A 9087-nucleotide genomic window follows, 5' to 3' on the forward strand; every position below is an offset into this window, starting at 1 on the left:
ACACCACACAGCTCGGTGTTGTCTGCACAATTTGTTGGGATTCTCTGGTGCTCAGGAATCCACAGGTCCCCAAGAACAGAATGTTTTTATTTGACTCTAACAGCCAGTCATGTGTGTTCCACACACATCTGAGTGCCACCTTCCTCTCGTCCCTTTGCAGCCTCCAGCCTTGGAGCAGCCCCCGCTGGAGAGGCTGATCCTGACCCCCGAAATCCCCCCGGACGCCGTTCAGGAGGGGAGCCTGTGTGGTTTACCACCCCTGGGGAGGAGGTGGATGGTGGGAATCTTCGTGGGGTTCATCATCTCCCCGAGCCAGTTCTACGTCCACGCCTGCAGCAGGGACACCCCTGATGAGCTGCTGGACATGATGATTGAGCTGAGGTGCGGGCAGGCGGCACCATAGTGCTGCCACTCCTGGGGTGGGTGTTCCTGGCAGCACAGGGCACCCAACTGTCAGTCCTGGGTGCTGCTGCTGGGGGACTTGATGGGTGAAACATGTCCTCATTATGCTTAGCCATTCCTTCCAGCTAGCCAGCAAAGAGTGTGGTTAGTGGCAGTTCAGGGGAGTTTGGCTCTGTCCCACACAGTGCTAACTTTAAAAGCTTATAGAAAGGAACATCACCTCTTTGCACCCCCTTTTGTCTGTGCTGCTGTGCTTGGTTAAGGCTTTTGTTTCCATCAACACTTACCAAAAAGCAGCTGGTAGCAAGTCTTTGTCATATCTTTATTTAGAAGCAAAACTCCATCAGTGACTGTTTGTGTTGGTTACATTATCCACTGGGGTTTCTGTCCCACCACACCAGTGCTACTCTTGCTGTTCATGACATGCCAAAGTAAATGCTTCATGTCTGTGGAGCACATGTTTGTGTGATTCCAGACTGCAGACTAGTATGTGAACCAGCACTCCAGACCCTGGTTTATAAGAAACCTTGACGTGTCAAGGAAATGTTAAAATGAATGACCAAAATGATTAATCCCCATTAGTCAACTTCCTGTTGGACCTCAAGAGAATCACTCCAGTGTTAAAAACTTGGGGGTGCGTTTGTTGTCATTCCAGTTGCCAAGGGTGCCAGAATAAAGATGCAAGGTATCTGTAGAACAGCTGCTAGGAATTCATGTCAGGGCCCTGTGAGGAGTGTGGGCTCTGCAGGAGCTGGGTCTGTTTCTCTGTGTTCAGTCTCTGATGGTTTTTTTGCAGAAACTGTTACTCAGATAAGCGTCTGTGCGATCGCTACGTCCTGCCCGAGTCCTCGGTGAGGTCTGGTCAGCTCTGCTGTGTGATGGCTGCCTGCTGGTGGTACCGAGTTGTCATCCACCGTGTGATCGGTCCCCAAGAAGTAGAGGTCTTCTACACAGATTATGGAAACCTCGAAATTGTCCAAAAATCCTGTCTGAGATTCCTCAGGTAAGTCAGTCCCAGACGGGCGACAGAGTCGCAGTACGGCCGAGGCTGGAAGAGGCCTCTGGAGGGCATCCTGCCCAACCTCCCTCCTCGTGCAGAGCCATCTAGGTCAGGCTGCCCAGGGCCACATGGAGATGTTTTGTGGGTGTCTCCCAATAGGATGGAGGCTGCACGACCTCTGTGGGCAGCCTGTTCCAATGCTTGGTCACCCTCGTGGTAAAAATGCTGCCCTCAACATGTGCTGGTGTGTGGTGGTGGTCCTCCCAAAGTGCAGGAGTTTGGTGAACTTCACGAGGTTCCTCTGCCCATTTCTCTGTTGTGTTAAGGTCCCTGAATGGCAGCATGGCCCTGTGGTGTAAGCCACTGCTAGTTCTGTACCACCAGCAGACTTGCTGAGGGTACTGTCCCCCATCATCTAGATGGTTAATGAAGACAATGAATGGTATTGGACCTAGTGTTGACCCCTGGGGTACACCACTAGTTCCTGGCCTCCAACTAGACTTTGCACCACTGATCACCACTCTCCAGGCCTGGCCCTTCAGTCAGTTCTCAGTCTAGTTCACTGTCTGCTCATCCTGCACTCACTTCATTAGCTTCTCTGTGAGGATCTTACAGGACACAGTGTCAGAAGCCTGACAGAATTGCAGAATGGTAGGGATGGGGAGGGACCTCTGGAGATCACCTTGTCCAGCCCCCCCCCTGCCAAAGCAGGGTCACCTAGAGCAAGTTGCACAGGAGTGTGTCAAGGTGAGTTTGGAGTCCCTGTGGAGGAGGAGACTCCACAACCTCTCTGGGCAGCCTCCTCCAGGGCTCCATCACCCTCACAGTGAAGAATTTTCTCCTTGTGTTTCAGTGGAATTTCCTGTGTTCTAGTTTGTGCTGGTTGCCCCTTGTCCTGTCACTGGGCACCACTGACAGGAGTCTGGCCCAATCCTCATGACCCCTGCCCTTTAGATATGGATCAGATCCCCTCTCAGTCTTCTCTAGGCTAAACATTTCCTTGCAAGAGAGATGTTCCAGTCCTCTGGTCATCTTTGTAGCCCTCTGTTGGACTCTCTCCAGTAGTTCCATGTCTCTCTGAGTTGGAGAGCCCAGAACTGGACACAGCTGTCCAGATGTGGCCTCACTGTTGCAGAATAGAGGGAGAGGAGAACATCCTTTGACCTCCTGGTCACACTCTTCTTAAAATTCAAGCCTTAGAAGTCAAGGCAAACAATAGCTTCTGCTCTCCCCTCACCTGCCAGGCCAGGATTTCATTGTAGGAGGCTGTCAGGTCAGTTAAGTGTGACAAGGATTCCCCTTGGTGAATCCTTGCTGGCTACTCCCAGTCACCTTCTTGTCCTTGGAGTGCCTGGAAATGGTTCCCAGGACAGTCATTCCATCTCCTCACCAGGGATGGAGGATGCTGGCTGGCTGACACAGAAACCTGTGTATGGATCTCCTCAGAAGGTTGGGGGTTTATCCCCTGGTGGTGCCTGGCAGGTGTTTCCTTATGTGCCATGCTTGAGGTGACATTGTTCTCCTGACCACTCCAGGCCCTGTGCTCAGCCCTGTCCATCACCCCTCACTGTGACTTTGGGCCAGGTCCTTTCCTCTTTCTGCCTTCACTCCTCAGTCTTTCCTCTTGCTGCTTTCTGTCACTTTGGGATGAGTTCCCTGCTCCTCCTTCCTGGGCTCCATGAATGGCTGTAAACATCCTTCTTGCATGGCCAGCAGCCCAAGTGGGGTGTGTTTGCAGTGTCAGAGGTGCTGGTTCTCTGAAGTTCAGAACCTTTTCCATGTTTATCTTCCCCCTCATTTGCCTCCATTCGTGCCTGGCCCCTGACATTCTTTGGTTCAGGAGTCCTTGCTGCCTGTCCATAGCCTTACAGTCATCAGGGGGTTTGGTGGGAAGATGTGTGGGCCAGAGAAGAAGGCACGAGGGACCAGTTGTTACTGCTCTGTCCATTCTCTGCATGTGGAGCCTTTTCCAAAGCTGCTGTTGGGTTTGAGCCACAAGTGCAGAATCCAAGACGTGCCTCTGTTCCTCAGCTGGTCTGAAAACCCAGCAGAGGAGGAAGTTCTGCTCTCCTGCAGGGCTTTGCTCTGTGTTTGCTGTGGGGGTAATGGCTTTGGTTTGTGTTGCAGGCAGCGTTACCTGAAGCTCCCTGCTCAGGCCATCCCCTGTTCCTTGGCAAGGGTACAACCTGTGGAGGTGAGTGCTCACGTGGGCTGATGCTTATTGACTCAGCTATCAGAGCTGTCAAGTAGAGGTTGGCTTTCTCTCCTGGTAAGGGCAAACATTTGGGTTAGTCCAGGTCCCACTGGTGTTTACACCAGAACTGCTGCTGTTGCATTCAGCAGAGTGTGACTGGGTAAGTTGTGTCCCCCTTCTGCTGCCTGGTTTCCTTAGGATCACAGTGTTCTTGCTTCTACTGTTGCAGAAGCAGAGAGCAGCTGTTAAATGAGTGAAGTTCTTCCCCTGCAGCTAGTTCTCCAGGGTTCTTCTGAAGCCTTGGTAGCTCCAGTCCTCTCTCTTAAAAGTTTCTTGTGTGACAGAGTTTAAAAGGAGTTGGTTTGGTGCAGTTAGCATAGCCAGAGAGTCAGAGAGGTCATCAGAGTGTTCCTCTGTGCTGGGAAACCTCTTGGTTGAGAAGCAGGAGAAACACAATCCCTTAAGGACAGCATGTGAGCAGAGCTGCTTCATCTGTGTTGTAAAGACATTATATTTTAACAGTTATCTCCTCTGTGTTTTGAAGGTTAAAGAATCACCATTTTCACTGACATGAAGCTCAGCAGCTTCTTCAAACCTGACACTTTCCATAATCACCATTCCAGGATTTGTTCTTTTTTAAAAACCCAACCAAAGCAACTGTATTTGAGGTAGTTGTGATAAAATCCCAGGTGAATGCCATCGACCTGTGTTTGGAAATAAGCATTTAGGGTGAAAGGAGGCCCAGTGCAACTGGGACTGGGGGTGTTGGGGCTGTTCAGTGGAGGGCAGTGCTGGGAAAGCTCATCTGAGTGACTCCTGCACTGCTCACTCACCTGACCTGGCTCTGTTCCCTTCCTGCCCACAAGGGAAGGTCTCAGCTGGTGGCTGTTGGTGTGTTTCTAGAACCTTCACATGGGTGTTTTGGCTTCAGGGCAGGTGGTCCAGTGCAGCAACTCTGCTGTTCAAGGAGCTGTGTGGCTCCAGCATGCTCGTGGGCATCGTGGATGAGTACATCAGTGGCATCCTGCACCTCTTCCTGTGTGACACCTCCACCAGGCAGGATGTCTACTTCCACCACGTCCTGAGAGACAGGGGACACGCTGACATCTGCAGGGAGAACCTTCCTTCCCAGGTCAGGAGGGGGGGTGTGCTGCTGAAAGGAAGGGCAGGGAAGGGATTGGTTGGGTGCCTGCAGTGGGAAGATCTTCAGCCTGAAGCAAGTTGTTTTGTGAAGAGCAAAGCTGGTGTCCTCTGCATCCTCCAGTGTCTAACTGTGGTGAAGAGCTTTCTTTTTGGTGACTGGTACAGCAGAGCTGTTCTGCTGTAGAAGAAAAATTGGGTTTCATCCTGTCTTCTAACAGTGGATGAGAAGGTTTTGTTGGTTTGGGTGTTTATTGAAAGCTGATGAGCTGGTTGGAATTGCAGCTTCATCTGAAGCTGATGCACAACTTGACTAAATAATGAGGTAAAGCAAAGTAGCAAAGCAGGATTAGATTCCAGGACTCTTCTTTTGCATCTGTGTGTCCATTTTGGGGGAGGGAGAGGACTCCTGTTGGTGGAGGAAGGGGAGTTGATTCTCATGGTATGACAATTTGTGCAAGAACATGGATCTAACTTCATACAACCAATTAAAGTGGCTGAATCCTTTTTGGTTTTTGTCCTAGTTACAACGTGGTTTTCTTGACTATACTTGAGTTCTTTGGTTTGTTCCTAGGAATTCATGGAGCTGAACCCTTTGGCCTTGTATGTTCAGCCCCGTGGAGAGCAGAGGGATGCTGAACTGGTGGAGCCAGAGCTTGGCTTGCAGCAGGAGTCTCTGGGAGCAGATAGTGAAACAAGGAGCTCAAAGGTGGAGGAGGAGGGACCTTGTGAGCAGGTAGGAGCTGGGCTCTGCTGTCACTGTCACCCACTGAGGTCAGTGTTGACCCAGTGAGGTCAGCTCCTGTGTTGGTTTAGTCCCATGCAGGTGTTTTGTGGAGTTGGTTGTTTGCTTCTATAAAAAGCAAGCAAGGTCTTGCTGGTTCCAGGCAGCAGTTTGGGATCCTGGTGGTTGCAGGGGGTGAGGTTGTGCACAAGTGCAGTGCTCTTAGAAAGGTGGCTCTGAAGGTGAGTGGTGTGGATACTGCTTTACACCTTTGGATTTAGAGCATGTTCAGAAGAGGAGCCCTTTGCTGTTCAACAGCTGCATAAAGTGGTGAGCAGAGGGGCTAAGCAGGGAGCAGAATCCAGCTCTGGTGTACAATCCCATGGAGTCCTGTGAGCAACACTTGTCTGCAGGTGACTCTCCTCTCCTGTGTGACTGGAGTGGTATTTTAATGACCCATTTTATGACAGGGCCCAAAGCACCTCTCAAGTAAATGTCAGCTGCTGAAGTGTTCCACAGTGGGCCTGCTCCAGGGCTGTTTTTTCTGACATTTCCCTGAAATAAGAGTAAAAGCTGTCACTTCTAAAGCCATCATTTCACCTGGCTTTTGTTTTAGCCAGCTGTGTTTCTGTTCTAGAGAAGCTCTGTACAAGCTGTGGGTCTTGGGCATTGGTGGCCTTGCAGTGTTGATGTATCACCTCCACTGAAGGACACCAAAGCAGAGTCTCATTTTATGTGTTGGGAAGAAATCAATGTGCAGTTCTCTCTCCATTCATCCCCAAGTGGTGTCATCTCATTGCTCTGGAGTTTGCTCCAGTGCTTCCTTCCTTCTGCCTGCACTAGCTGGACCTTCTCTGGCTTTGTCCACCTCCTTAGCAACAGCACCTCTCTGCTGAGGAGGAGATGCAGGATGATGTGCAGCCACTTTTGGATGAAGACAGGCTTCCAAGAACAGACCAGGACCCTGAACTGGCAGAGGAGGATACAAAGGGAACTTCTGCAGAGCTCATGGCAGTGGTTCAGGTGAGGGCATTTTGCTCAGCTGCTGCTGTGCAGAGGGGTGGTTCTTTTTTATAACCCTTTGATTGCTTTGAGATGTATTTTTCTGAAAGGGACTGGCAAGGAATTGAGGACTGGGTGTTGGCACAGGCTCAGAGCAGCACGTTCCCCCCACTGCTGCTGCTCTGGTGGCTTTGGTGATCCACAGGTGCCTCACTGCTGCACCAAGATCTTGTGGAAACGAGGCTGTTCTAGCACTGTATAGATCAAACCTCACCCCCCTTCATTCCTCTGCTTCACCTCTACCCACAGTCCTGAGAAAAAGGACCTTGAGAGAGTGAGAGAAGAGAGAAACCTCTTGTAGCAGCTGTGGGGAGAAAGGATGTTGAGATGAGGTGGAGTCGGGTGGGCAGATAGTGATGGGATCCTTGTGAGCTGACCTAAACACTCCCCTGCAACTACTAAACCCCCCTGTGTGGGTTTTGAAGCCCAGACATTTCCTAACTGGACCAGAGAAGTCCTGGGCACGTTTTCTGTCCCTGGCTGTGATCTCTGTTCCAGTCTTTAGGGGAAGTGACAAGAATTTCTGTTAAAAATAATTCATTTCATTACTAAAAAATAGCTTATAGATGTGCAGGGGAGAAAAAGCATGAGCAGGCTGAGGACAGGCAGGATTTCCTTCCTCTGGTTCCTGCTCATCCCTTGGCCTCGGGGCTCTGTGGCACTCCAGCACCAGCAGTGGCATTCCCTCCTTCCAGTGCTCACTGCTCAGCTCTTCTGTGCTGCTCTTCCTCACTGGGGGAAGCTGGAGGAAGAGCAGGGACCATCTTTTGTTTGTTCCTTGCATGCCAGCTTCTTCCAGGCCAAGCAGACATCCTCAGTGTCCAGCCTTGCACCCTGTCTGGTCCTGCCTTGCTGTGGAGTGGCACTGACACTTCTCCAAGGACAGCGTGGCTGGCAAGAGGAGACCACAGTTATTTGACCCTGATTCTTTGCTCTGTTGGTTTTTTCTTGCTCTAGCACAGCTTTTTATTGCCCATTAGGCCAGGCTCTGAGTGTGCTGGTGATATCAAGCTGAGCAGTTGGTTCATTGGACTCCAGTGCTGCCTGTCATTCAAATTTCCCTGTCGTGTCATCCTGTCAGCACAGAATCTCCTCTGCCCAGCCATGTCTCTCCCCCTGCTGCTTCAGGAGCACCTCGTGGCCCCTTAGTGGGAGTTTAAACTGCTCAGTTCTGCTCGTGGGAGGACAGTTCCTTTGTCCTGGGTGATCCTCTGGACACCCTCTCTGCAGAGGGGGAGGGCAGCACCTCTGGGTGGTGACTCTGCACCAGCTCCTTTCTGAAGAGCTGTGCTCAGGCAAGCTGGATGGCTGCTTCTCTGTTTCACTGGTTTTCTCCTCTGTGCCCAGTTAGCAAACACAAAGATCCTCTCTGGTCCCTCTCTGTGGCTGAGACCTGGGGGATGATCCCTGGAACTTCAGTTCAATTTGTATTCTTAAGCAAAACTGCAGAGGGACTTCCTCTGACTGGGTTCCACTCCATGGCAGAACTCCCTCTTGTCACCATCATTCCTTCTGCCTGGGGCTCTGTTGGTTTGTTTGAGGGGGTTGGTTTGTGTAAATCACCCATTTGCTGCCATTCCAGATCTTTGTGGAGCCTGAGGGATAACAAAGATGGATGATTGGATTGTGCACAACCACAGAGTGAGGGGTTTTTTTTATCTCCACTTGTAGACACCTCATTCTCTTGGGGAGTCCTCAATCCCTGCTGCCTTATGGAAGTCACTGGAAGACTTTTACCCCTCCTGTGTCCACGTCAAGCAACCAGCAGCAAGGAGAGCAGATGGCTGTGGTCAGACAGGAAGGTTCCCCAGTGGGCTGGGCCGTGGTGCAGCTGTCCACCCCTCTGTCCTGCTCTCAGCAATCCCCTTCATGCTGGACAACCACACAGGTAGGAGTGGATTTGTGAGGAGATGTTGAGGCAGCAGAGGCCGAGCAGCCTGCTGCTGTGCCTGGACTCTTGCTGTCCCCTCTGGGCACCCCTGCACTGCTGCTGCTTGGGTGGCAGAGGTGGAACTGCTGCTGTTCCTGGGGGATGGAGGTGCCACCCTGGTAAATGGCTGGATGCCAGGCATTGGTCTGACCCGTGCTGCAGAATGGATTTCTGAGTGTTTAATGGGAACGAGTGGATTTGGGATGATTTCTCTCTCTCTGTTGATTTTTGTTGTCTCTTCCAGACTTTCTGCTGCTTTCCCACAGAAATCTTTGTTCCTCCCCTCCCTACGTTAGCCCGTGCTCAGGTCATACCCAGAGCCTCTCCCTCTCCCAGCACAGGGGGCAGAAGCATTTTTTTGACCTTGCAAGATCCACGTGTGGGTGTTGGAGGCTCTGGGGTTGTGCCCTGCTGGGCTCATCAGCTGGGGGTGCAGCAGAAACTCCTCTTGCCACGCCCTGGGAAGGTCCAGGCAAAAGGGATTTCGGTGTGAGCCGGAACTCTCAGAGCTGCCAGCGCTGGGGGTACCACCTGTCTTTTCCCTCTGCTCCTTTCTGCAGATGAAGACACGGCGAGGAGCAGCGATCCCCGCGGGAGCCCCGCGGTGGGGCCGGGCGGTGGCAGCGGGGTGCCCG

At 51.7% G+C, this 9087-nt stretch overlaps 1 protein-coding gene across 1 annotated transcript; it reads left to right on the top strand.

Annotated features, from left to right (window-relative positions):
- Positions 1–160: 160 nt before the first annotated feature.
- On the top strand, positions 161–6483 carry TDRD5 (tudor domain containing 5; the record flags this gene model as incomplete). Its single annotated transcript, XM_008935817.1, has 6 exons — positions 161–381; positions 1199–1405; positions 3530–3596; positions 4528–4728; positions 5311–5472; positions 6337–6483. Coding segments are annotated over 6 exons (1005 nt in total), but the record flags the coding sequence as incomplete, so codon positions are not given.
- Positions 6484–9087: the final 2604 nt, after the last annotated feature.

Source organism: Merops nubicus, unplaced genomic scaffold (genome assembly GCF_000691845.1).
Source record: "Merops nubicus isolate BGI_N331 unplaced genomic scaffold, ASM69184v1 scaffold21122, whole genome shotgun sequence".
NCBI lineage: Eukaryota > Metazoa > Chordata > Aves > Coraciiformes > Meropidae > Merops > Merops nubicus.